At 31.6% G+C, this 12,374-nt stretch overlaps 1 protein-coding gene across 1 annotated transcript; it reads right to left on the minus strand.

The window, feature by feature from the left end:
- Positions 1–1,090: 1,090 nt before the first annotated feature.
- Positions 1,091–4,428, minus strand: LOC134830495 (uncharacterized). The gene is made up of 4 exons (XM_063843997.1): positions 4,272–4,428; positions 3,741–4,217; positions 2,453–3,686; positions 1,091–1,893 (listed from the first exon to the last, which is right to left on the minus strand). The coding sequence occupies exons 1-4, from the start codon at positions 4,374–4,376 to the stop codon at positions 1,211–1,213; spliced, it is 2,499 nt and encodes an 832-aa protein (XP_063700067.1). The 5' UTR covers positions 4,377–4,428; the 3' UTR covers positions 1,091–1,210.
- Between the last annotated feature and the right edge of the window lie 7,946 nt (positions 4,429–12,374).

Consider the following 12,374-nt stretch of genomic DNA (forward strand, 5'->3'; position numbering starts at 1 on the left):
CTTAAAAATGAAAAAAAATCAAACAAAATCTACCAAAGAAAAACTTAAAAAAAATTTTTTTGGTCACGTGAATTTCTATTTTATATTTAATTTTTATTTTCCCCGAAAAAAAATTAAAAATTTATAGGGGGGGTTTGAATAAAAAATTTTTAAATTTAAAAAAGCCTTTAAAATTTTTTTAAAAATTTTCTTAAAAAAAATATTTTTTTTTCAAAAAATTAAAATTCAAAAAATATTTAACTAATTTTGGCTTTCGTTTAAATTAGCCTAAGGGAATTATTTTTTGGCGAAAATAAAAACAATTTTTCGTAAAAAATTAATTTTCAATTTTTCTTTAGGCCATTTTTTTTTTATTTCACTTTATGCGAAAATGTGAATTTTTGGGGGGTGAAAACGATTTTTCATTTAAACTTTCGGAAAAAATTAATTTTCAAATTTTGCCTTTAAATTTAAAATTTTGACTAAGCCAATAGTAAACTTAATATTGGGTGATATCTAAATAAAAGCATAAACTTAACTCGTGGTAATTTTTTTAAAAATATTTCTGAAAAATTTATTTTTTTACTCGAAAATGGTCGAAAAATTAGATTAAATTGACTTAGGCTTTAAGAATAACTCGCATTAAATCAAATTCTAAAATAATTTTCGGAAAAATTTTTAAAATAATCAAATCATTTTTATTAAGATTTGAGATAATTTAAATTATTTTTGATACTTTAAAATACTGAAATTTTATCTTCAGCTTTAAGTCTCTCATAAGTTTTTTAAAGTTTAAATTAAAGTCAGATTTTTTTTCATTTTTTAGCGATTTTAAAGAAAAATTCAAAAACAAACCTACGGCGACCAAATCTTCAAATTTTTTCAGGGCAACCAATGCCAGTTATCGCTGCCACTCTCTCTCATTTACCGAATCAACTCATCTGATCCAAAAATCACCAACATCATTACCAATTTTGACATCATCTTTAATCATGGAAGCCTCATTTCATCAAAACTATCATCAATAAAAGTTTAATTAATTAGTTGATTTAACGTAAAATTTCTGATTAATGAACACTTTTTATTTTATTCAACATACTACTCTATTTTTTTATTCGATATTCTTTATAAATATTCATATAAATTGCACATAAAAAGCTTAAAATTATAGAATGTTCTTCTTTGGAATGATTATTTTTTTTTTCATAATTCAAAATGATTTTTTTTATATTTAGAGTAAAATAATGGCATGATCTCTTTCAAGACGTCTACGCGACACGGACGTAACATTTCCAAAAATATCACTTGGCGGCGGAATTCCGGCAGAACCAGCCGTCGGTTGTTGGTAAAAAACTTCCACATTTCCGCACTGAAAGCCGTACAAAATATTTTCTTCCTTCCTTATTATCATTTCCGAAATATTTTTCTTCATTTGCAAGTCGTAATACATTTTTTTGACGGTACTCAGATCACTCGGAGACCACGGGCCACTTTTTTGCAGCGTATCCAACTTTTGATTATCAATCGTGATGAAACTGTAATTTCCTTCGCCTCCTTTATCGGCTCCCTCGACATTAATGTTCAGTGCTCGTTGTAATTGCTGTTCGGCCTTGCCTAGCTTCGATACACAAATTTCGAAGAGTGTGTGGACGAGTTTTTGCTTTTGAGCTGCTCCATCTTCCAATAACATCATGAATGTCATGTTTTGTTGTCCGCATACAAATAAATCTACTTTTTCCAAGTTTTCGCAGATTTTGTCAATTTGTTCGGAATTCGAGGAGGAAAATCGACGTTTTTTGTTATGGATGTCAGTTTCGTCAGCTGGTTTTGAGTCGTTGCCTTCAAAATCGATTTCGCGTTCGGTATCTAACGCTAAAATTGTTAACTTGGCCATGAGTGGTGTTAATGGAAGACCTAAAAAAATTGTAAAAAAAATTAATAAAAAATTTAAAAAAATTATTTATTAAAAAAAAATTATTTTAATTTTATAAAAGTTTTGTAATAGAATTTTAAGCTGTAAAAAAAATTAAAATTTTATAAAGAATTTTTAAGGATTTTACATTTTTTTGTACTTTAATTTTTGAAAATTATGAGAAAATTTTCTTTACAAAAGTTAATTGAATTTTAATTACTTTTAAAAGTTAATTTAATTTCTTTAAAAAAATAAATTGAACTTTGAATAAATTTTAATAAGAAATTTTATTCTTCTTTAAAAGAATTATGCGTAAAATACACTAAAATTTTAACAGTTTTTAAAATTTCAATATTTTAAGGTGACTAAAATTTTTTTTTTTACTTTTTTTTGTTTGAAAAACCTTAAAAAATTCAAATCTGTTCATATTTTTAAAAAATTATACAGAAAATAAATTAAACTTGTCCAAAAATTAGAAATTTTTCAAAAAATCAGGTATTTAGGAAAACAAAAAATATTTTTAGTTTTAAAATTTAAATTAAAGCCAAGAAAATTATTTACCTTTATTCGAAGATTCAAATCCTTTCGATTTCTCAGTAGACTCCGACGTTTGACTCCACGTCTTCAACGGCAAAGACAGACCTTTTTTGTTCGATTTTGGCAATTTTTGATCTTTTACTGCTTCAACAGCAACCTTTTGTGGCTTTTCTTCCGGAACTTTATCTTTAACTTGTTTCTCTTCAAGAAAATCAATTTTGTTAAAACTTTTCTGAGAACTTTTCGTTGCATGTTCCTTGTTAAAAGTGTACTGAAACTCGAAAAATTCCTCATACAAGTGCTTCGAAATGGGATCTCCGCTCGAATTAAAAGCTGCAAATGTCGGGTCAGTGATAGATTTTAACGGCTTGCTTTCTTTGTCATCCACAAACTCGGATTCACTGTCCCACTCATCACTGTGAATTTTATTAGGAACAATCGGCTTGACTATTTTCGCCAAAGAATCCCACGAATTTCGACGGACGGTCGATTTGTACGGATTATGCAGATAATTGTAACTGTCAATTGGAAGGTCATTCTTTTTCTCAATTTTTTCTTTAGTCTCAACTTTTGGCGGTTCATCGATGTCCACACAAATAGGCTCTGTTACTTTTGTGGATAACTTGAGTTTTCTCGGAGTTCCCATAGCATTTTTGGAATTTTTCATCTTCACCGGCTCCTCTTTTTTGATCGAATCGAACCTTTCGAGCTCTTCACACGTTTTTGAGCAAATCGATAAAACATTTCCGTGGAGTATTTTATTTTCAGTCATCGGAGTATTACAAACACTGGTTTGACCAATAAACTCGGGAAAACTATCCGTAAATTCGTCGAAATTAATTGAACTGAATCCAGATTCAGGAATTTCCTTTGAGGTGTTATTTTTGAATTTCAGAGGTAAATGTGACGGACGCATTTTTGATTTTTTATTTTCACTTGACGCGCCGCCGCCGTTTTCTTCCTCGGGAATGTTGGAAAAAATTAATGATTTTTCTCGTTTTTGTGTGACGAGACTCGGTTTCCTCTTTGAGAACGTAAATGGCAATAAATTGGGATTTGTGTTCATAAAAGATTTTTGAGAGTTTTGAACATTTTCCCGTAAAATCCTGAGATCTTCGGATGAAATGAAGACGGACATCAGTTGAACTCCGTATGGAACATGGAATCCGGTGTGAATGACATCAACAGTTTTGAGACGTAGTGGATCCGATAAAACGAGTAATTTTGAGAGATTGTTTCCCAATTGTGATGCAATTACCTGAAAAAATTAATTTTTATTAATTTAAAGTTGAAATTTTTAATGAAAACGTACCTTGTTGTGATATAAAATTTGCCCTCCAAGAACTCCGGGCTCTTGTTGGCAACTTTGTAAAGTTTGAATCGTGTCCAAGTAAATATTTGCCGATGATTTTGGCAAATCGAGTAAGTAAATGTTGTTAAAAATATTTTCATTGTACTGTAAAATCGGTAAATAAGTGTCAAAAATGTGATATAATTTATCAGTGAACTTTTTCCGGGTTTCAACTTGATCTCCTGGGAAGTTATCTTTGATTTTTTCGACATCTTTGTGATACAGACGCAACAATGACACCAACAAATCCGATCGATATTTCAAAATACTTTCGTCAACATTACGGTCTGTTCCTACAACTAAAGCATATCGGCCGAGGAATCTCAGGGCGAATCTTCCACTTTGTAATGTGATGATTTTGGCTGTTCCAAAAGTGTCCCGGAAAAATCTCGCTACTCCCATTATTTGACCGACAAGCATATGACGAGTCTCACCCACCTTAAGAAAATGTAAAGTTAGAAATTTTCCATAGAAATTTTATGAAATATTTACCCATGATGGTGCAAAGAATAACAAAGCTGACATGGGATCATCTTCTTCTTTCGTACAAAGTTCCGTGTCGTACAAAAAGACTATGAGCATTTCCTTCGCCATCATTTTCCACAGAGAAAAACCACTTTTTTTCCTGATAATTTTTCACTGTTGTTTATGAAGTGGTATGATGTATGTGAGGCGCGTAGCTGAATTTTGGAATAATTTACGTCATTATCCTTGTCGATGTATCTCGGTACTAACCGAATATTTTTGAACCGGTTTGAAGATTTGCTTTAAAACTTTATATGTTAAATAGTTTTTGAAAATAAAATTTTATTGAGTGCATTCAAGAAGGCTTATCGCTCTCCTCCATGATTTTTTCTGTATTTTTTTTTATCGAATCCGTTCAAGAATTGTTCGATTTAACAGAAAACAACATAAAATAAATGTCATAAAAAGTCAAAAATATTTATCAAAAGATTTCTTGCAAAGATATCTTGATGATTTTAGGTGAAACATTTTTAAAAATTCTTCCAAAAATTTGAGAGAAGTTTTAAAAAATTGTTTGCTTTTAAATATTAACTTCAATATAAAGGTGTTATTTTTAATGAATTTATGAAAAAAAAATATTTTTCGATTATTTAAAGCAGAGACGTATCTAAGTACTTGAGGGATTCAGGGATGAAGAAACCATAGGCCATTTTTGGATTATTACTAACGGTATTTTTCAATTCATGTCTTTTTGATTTACATTTTTCGGATCAGTAATAGTGCGTGTCTTCCGCATTGGCAGCAGTGCCACTTCAGTGTAAGATTCTTAAGAAATGGCACTGCTGACACATTTATTTTAAAATTCTATCATTTGTCTTTCATCTATCATCAAACTTAACTTTAAAATTTCATATATAAATTTTGTATTCCATTTCTTCAACTTTCTTTTTTTATTTCTCTATCTTTGGTAATGTTTCTAAAGGTCCAACTTGGAGCCTGTTTGCATGGTCCATAATGAACTGCACATTCATCATTGCAGTTGTAATTAGGGGAAAACGACTTAGCGATGACGGTACGCTTCGTCGACGACATGAAGGAAGCTTTTAGACCGTTTTCGCAATTCGCAGCAAATTGGATAGGAATGCGTAACCGCCCAAAAGACACGCAAATCGTCGCCGAGCTTCGTATCAGGCACTTTCGGAGCCAGACATAGCCGTGCTCGCGTTCCAATGTGAGGCCGAAGTAGTCGTTATCTCCTGAATGGTATTTTAGTACTCATCAAAGATCGCCGTTCGACATGACCACATGTTTGTGTAAGGCATTGGGCATTTGCAGAAAAAGCTGGAGGATCTCGAAAATCGTCCCAATTGTTCAGAAGGTAAATTAAAAATTTTGTTTGAACACACAATAAAGAGATCAAAGATGCCGTACAACCACATGTTGATGTAAAGCGTTACAGTGCTCCGTTAATCACTCGACAGGGAAAGCCACGAATTGACAGACTATTTTTGAACACCTGGCCTATGTTCAGCAGCGCTAAACGACGTGCTGGGGGCACAACTTCGTCTACCAGACCATTCAGGAGCTCTTCTTCAGCAACCAATTTTTAATTATTTGTATTCACTTTAGTCAGTTAGAATTAGTAACGATGACGCGACTTCATGTGCCCTATGATTTGCTGTTTGAGCATTTAGATGCCGCAATAATCGTACAATATCGTAATTACGCGCGCTAGCAAGAACTGAAGATTCTCTTCATATCTCGCCATTTTTCAATCCAATTAGTTCACTATTTTTGATTTAAAATTAAATTTAAGATTTACTTTGAGAAACAAATATCTATTAAAAAATACTTTTCTTTTGTCTTTTTAATTAAAAATTTTCTCAATTTTGTGAATTTTTTTATAAAATTTTTCTAAAGATGATAAACATTTTTTTTTAAATTTTTAATCAAAATTGAAAAAAAACCTTAGTTGGTCAATTTTTTGTAAAAATTTTAATTTTTTTTCTGAAAATTTTTTCGATTATTTAGTGAAAAAACCCAAAATAGTGAATTTCCAACGAATTTCACATTTGAACGATGTAAGTCGGCTCAAAGTGATAACTCGTGACCAGGATTTCCCTGTATTATTGAGTCGGCTGAAATTGAGTTGTCTTACCTGCGAAATCCTGGTCACGATCCTCCATCATTTCGGGCGCTTGAATTAGCGCGCGGCGATTTGTGTGGCCGAAGTCAAATCGTCGAATCGTCGTCAGTCATTAATGAACTGCAGACTAGTTAAGACGTGAAACATTTGAACATTGAACATAAATTGAACAATTTTGAGTTTGAGTGTTTAGTTTGTGATATTAAATGAAGACTGTGCTGCAAAAAGTAAGTACCACAATTATTTTTACCCAAGTGCTCGTGTGACCCGTGAAAAAGTGCGTTGAAAATTGGCCCTTAGACTCTTTTTTTCTGCTTGCTTCTCGCGTATGTGGGCTGGCCATTGGCTGTGTATACGTTCGCACAGAGCCAGGTACAGGCGTCATCAGTGCCAAGACCATAGAAATAAACAAAATTTCCAAGGTTAAACCACATAAAAAGCATAATTGCGCCACTTGGCGTGCCTTTTCGCAGCTTTTCCCGGGAAATTTTGAGGAAAAATTGCAGGAAAACCGAGCATAATATTGCAGCGAAAATGGCAGCCATTTTGGTTTATGTATTGTAGTAGCTTTGTTCTTTTGGAAAATCAACCATAATATAGGCCTTATATATATGTAGCAGCACACACACACACACACACACGAACGATAGCGTAGAAAAACATTTTCGTGTATATGGTACAAAGACGACGAAAATATGGCAATGAGCACCAACACATAAACGACGTCCTGTGTGTTCTGTTGCTTGCTCCGTGTAGTTCCCAACAATCATCAGCGTTGCTCAATGATTGTTTTTAGTGCTTCTGGCACTTTTGTGGCGAATATTTTCATGTGTACATTTTCATTTGTGTTGCGCCATCCGCGCGCACATACAACCACACACAGTCGTCGTCTCGTCGTAGGGGGAGATCATGTACTTTATTTAGAGTACCTAGAACTGTAGTTAGTTTTACTTGACTTGACTTCGGCTTCGATGCTGCTGCTGCCTGCCGCTGCTGTTGTTGGATCAAACCAAGTTGCTGTTGTACGCACAACGACGACGATGTCGACGACGGCGTTCGTTCAATGTTCGGGAAAAATGTGCACATTAATAGGGAAGAATGATAGAATGATCGAGGGGGGTATCTACAGCGATACATTTAGTACACTTTTTACGCATACATTCAAATACGGACGAAGAAAATGCTAGCAGATGTACTGCTGCTGCTGCTGAAGTTATTGATCGATCTCTCTTTTTTCATCCTCCTCGACGTCGTCGTTGTCGTATTGTATCCATTGAAACTTAGACGCCGCTTCCCTTTTTTCATTTTCTCTACGTACGATACATTTAATCCCCTCGTCCCTCTCATTCATCACTCCATGCAGCAGCAACAGCAACTCTCTAAAGCTTTTTCAAATAATACACATAATTTTGTACAAAAATAACTAACATCACCGAACGACTACGACGACGACGACGAAGAAAGTAGGGAGAGCGTTGCCAAGCCAGCAAGCATTCAGTCAGTCAGTTACGAGAGAGGCTGTAACATGGCCGCAGTGTTTTAAGAAAATCTTTTATTTTTTTTTTTGCGGAAAATCGTCAAGGACATGTGAGTTTCATTTTTTTCATACCAATCGAAGAGTAAAGTGAACCAAAACACACGCAAAGAAAATTTCCAAAATAAGAGAACGAACGAAAAATAATAATAATAATAAACACTTATAGATGTTGATGTACATTTTTCTTGCTCAAGTACCTACGACGATGTTTGTTGTTATATTTTAAAATAACACACAAATTAATACTTATTATTATTATATTATTGCACACAAGTACAAGTACAAAATGAAAAGTTCAAGGAACTAAAAAACTACAATGTGTGTCTCTCTCGCGCGAGTTGACGCTCATTCTGGCTGTGCCTGCCTGCCTGCCTCGAAAACAAATAAATATATTTATATATATGATATGTACATTTAAATATATCAAATCAAATAATACTAGGTGCGACTGTATAAGTGTCTTATTTTGATGGCAGGAATGCACTTTTTTTCTTGTTTAATTGTATTGACTGCAAAATATCGTTCTCTGCCATACGAGCTTCTTTACTTACTTTGCTCACTCGTTACGCCAACAACAACAACAGCTACATACTTAACTACATTCGCGAAAAAATGACAAAGTTTTTGTGCAATTATTTTGCAATAATTTTGCAGTTTTGTTTTTTGGGCACAGAAATTCAATGATTTTATTTAAAAATATTTTTAATGAAATAATTTATATGTTTTTAAATTATTTAATATTTTTTTATGAAAAGTAAATTATGATGATAATTTTTGGAAATTTCTAGAGTTTTCCCATTAATTTTTTTATTCACTAAGTTCAAGGTTTTTAGAATGTTTTGGACATTAAAAGTAAATTGTTGGCCAGTTTTTTTTTCTGAATTTAATATTTTCAAACAATTTTAAGGATTTTTTAAGAGTTTTTCACAGTTATTAAAAAATAAAAAATAATTTTAAAAATAATATTTCATATATGTACCTTCTTAAAAAAAGTAAACAAATTAAATTACTTTAAAAAAAATTAAACAATAAAATTTAAAAAAAAAATAATTAAATGAAGTTTTATTAAATTCAAAAATTTAAATAAATAAAAATTAAAAATTCTTAATATAAGATTTTTTTTTAAATGAGAATTTAAATTTTTATTAAAAAATTTGTTGCATTTGTATTTTTTTTAAATTATTAAATTAAATTATAAACAAAAAGGACGAAATTGAAACATTACAAAGAATACAAAATAGAGCACTAATAATTTTTACAAATGGAAATGGATACAGCAGAATAAATAAGACATGTAGAAAAAAAATCAAATTACCTCACAGCCAACATTAAGAGAGTTGGTGAATTAATCATATGAGTAGAGAAGTAACGAAAGACTTTTCTGTGATTTTCTGTGATAAAACTCAGTGAAAAATGACGCAAAAAAAATCTAAAAATTAACAAACGAAAATTTGCATATCCTTCAAAAATTTAGAATTTCTATAAAAATATTCAACATTGAAGGAAATTAATTTAAATAATTATTTTTTTATTAATAGTGCTTTTCAGCCTTATTTTTATCAATGCGAGCTCGGATGTTTAATTTCCTGCCCGTATAGTTGTTGATCATTCATAGAACTATTCTCTCGAGAAAAAAAAGTACCAGTTATGCTTTGATTGACAAATTGTGTGACGTGTTATCAAACTCACATTTCCTACAAAATAATAACAATTCTAAATGTAAAAAAAAAAATTATATAAAAAAAAACATTTTATCATTATTATCATACATTAGCCTGGCATTATTACATGTTTCCATGAATTTCCATTCAAATCAAAGCTAGTTAACGTTTTATCGTCAAAATAAATTATTGATGACCTTTAAAATGAAAATACATATTATTTCGCTGTACATAACACACAATAAATTATGATGATAATTTACCGATATAATTATTTTTTTTCATGTCCCTGATGTTAATGCGTGTTCACAAGGAACCTTGAAATTTGTTCAGTAGTCATGTAACTGTAATACTATATTTTTTTTTTCAACTCTTCACATTTTTTCTGCAACTACAAGTATAATCGAAATACATGAACATCACATGATGAGTCATTCGCGTTGCTCGTTGCAAAGTTGTGATTAGACGCGTGATCAAGGTCTGGCATGCAACGGGAACAAAAACTTGCGATCTATCTAGCAGTGACGACGACAACCCACCTAAAAAACAAAAAGACAGAAAAAATGTTGTTCTATACTTGTCCTTGAACATATCATCCACCCATGCAATAAAATCATATGAACAAGGCAGGCAAAACAAAAAAATACTGTGCTCGCACATAAACAACTAGCAAAAATTAATGCTTCGATGAGATCATTATTATTACTGAACGAGTACGAAGTCGACTTAGACACACTCGGCATGTATGGCGAAAAAAAGGTACGACAACGATGATGATGAAATATACGATTTTCCAGAACAATTGCCCCCTTTTTATATTACTATTACTACGATGATGATGATGTATGTGCACACAACTTCATGGCAGACGCAAAAAGTATAAGAGACTCCATTTTGTTGTGCGACCTTATTTTTAGGTACAAATTGAGGCGTTTATGCCATATGCACTAAACATTTCAAAAAAGGGGATAATTTTTTGTGTGTGTCTGTAATTGATGTCGTAGCCGAACAAAGAGCACTTTTGGAAAGCTTCATTTATTTACTCGGCAAACAAAGTACTGCTTGTTGATCGCTATCTCTGCGTCTTTTTCTTGCTTTCCTGTCACACATACACACGCAGAACAGAAAAGAAAATATTTTTCGAGCTTACAAAATCCAAAGAAACGTAGAATGAGAGGGAGACAGAGATAAATCATCATCGTACACACGAAAAATTGAATGAAAAGATCGTATACAAGATTTTTTTTCTGTAAGTCTCTTTTTAAGTATCATCGACCATCATCATCAGTCGTACAGACATTTTTTGAGCACAAAAGAATACGTACAGAAAAAAATGAAAACATCTGCCCGCATATGTGTCAGGCTTATCGTATGCTTTTTTTTGTTGTTGTTATTATGATTATTGTGAAATGTGATGTTTTTGTGCCTGTTCACCAATACATGAGCAAAGAACACTGAAAAAAATGGAGAATGAGCGAGTTTTCTTTTGAAATTCAAGTTTTAAGTCAACTTTTCAACACTAATACATATGAAAAAAATTTTTTAATTTTTTTTTTTACATAAAAGGACGATCAAGCTCCATTGAATTTCACCATTTTTGTGTACAAGTTTTACTTTTGCTGCTATCCACGCAGGAAATGTCTCGAATTACAACATAAAATTACAGAAATTCATCCCCTAAGTTAATTTTTGATGAAATGTAGTGAAGCTTTATGCCTGATCGACTTGCTTTTCGTCGTTCCCCCAACGAAAAAAGTGTCGAAAACGGCAGAACAAAGAAAAATTTTGTTTTTTCGCTCTCTCCATCTCTCTCCGACACACAGCACAAGTACTCCAAAGCCATGTTTTCGTAAGAACAAGCTATTTTACGCTGCAAATAAACAACATCCGTACTCGAAAAACGATCGTTGACGACGATGTCGATGTAAAATATAAAAAAAAAACTCGAACGAGAACGAGTCATTTGGTTTTCCGCTTAAATTTCGTTTAACGTGTCATAAATTGTTCGATGTAAAATGCTTGCGTTGCTCACTTTTTCTCCATCAAAGTCATAAAAGTTGAAAAAAAAACTTTTCGTCTCTTCATTTCTTTCATTTAAATAAATTTGTATGAATATTAAGTAGATGAGTTTCATTTTACTTAACTACAAATAATGTATTTATTTACTCATAAGTCGCAAACGATACGATACGATCGTTGTTTGTTTGTTGGAAAGATTAAATTTTTCACTGTTTCAGATTTTTTTTTTGTTTTCAACATACGACGAGTAACAATGTTCATATGGGTATATATAGATTTTTATATTCCCGTCATCATCTTCGTGTTACCATTTTCGTTTTGTTGTTGCTTTTGTTGATTATAGTCGAGTTCGATTGTGTTTGTATGTAAGTTTTTAAATAATATGTAGGTTTTTATGTATATCACACATACTCTCGTTTGCGTTGAGAGACCACAATGTTGTACGACGACTAATTTTTTTTTGTTGTATTTTCAAGTTATATAAATTAGAACACACTGAAAATGCTTTCTGGCTCTCAATTTAATTTTTCAAGTGATTTTTTATTGAGGGTGATGAGAGTTTTGGTTTCATTTTGCAAGTTTTAACTTAGTTTTAGAAGTTTTTTAGAGAAAATTTTATCTAAAAATTGATCAAAATTTAATTTTTTTGCAGTTTCTGTAAATTAACTTTTAAAATTTGACCAAAATATGAATAAATTTTAACCAAAAAATGAAAATTTTATTAACATCCTTATTGCTGAAGTTTTATTTTTAAATATTAGTTATTT

Source organism: Culicoides brevitarsis, chromosome 2 (genome assembly GCF_036172545.1).
Source record: "Culicoides brevitarsis isolate CSIRO-B50_1 chromosome 2, AGI_CSIRO_Cbre_v1, whole genome shotgun sequence".
NCBI lineage: Eukaryota > Metazoa > Arthropoda > Insecta > Diptera > Ceratopogonidae > Culicoides > Culicoides brevitarsis.

What these genes read in the sequence shown, in the direction of transcription:
- LOC134830495 (XM_063843997.1), bottom strand. Translation starts at nt 4,376, where the DNA reads ATGATGGCGAAGGAAATGCTCATAGTCTTTTTGTACGACACGGAACTT. An exon ending in TATTCTTTGCACCATCATGG is followed by an intron (nt 4,218 to 4,271) that starts GTAAATATTTCA and finishes CATTTTCTTAAG; the next exon opens with GTGGGTGAGACTCGTCATAT. An exon ending in ATTTGAATCTTCGAATAAAG is followed by an intron (nt 1,894 to 2,452) that starts GTAAATAATTTT and finishes CAATTTTTTTAG; the next exon opens with GTCTTCCATTAACACCACTC.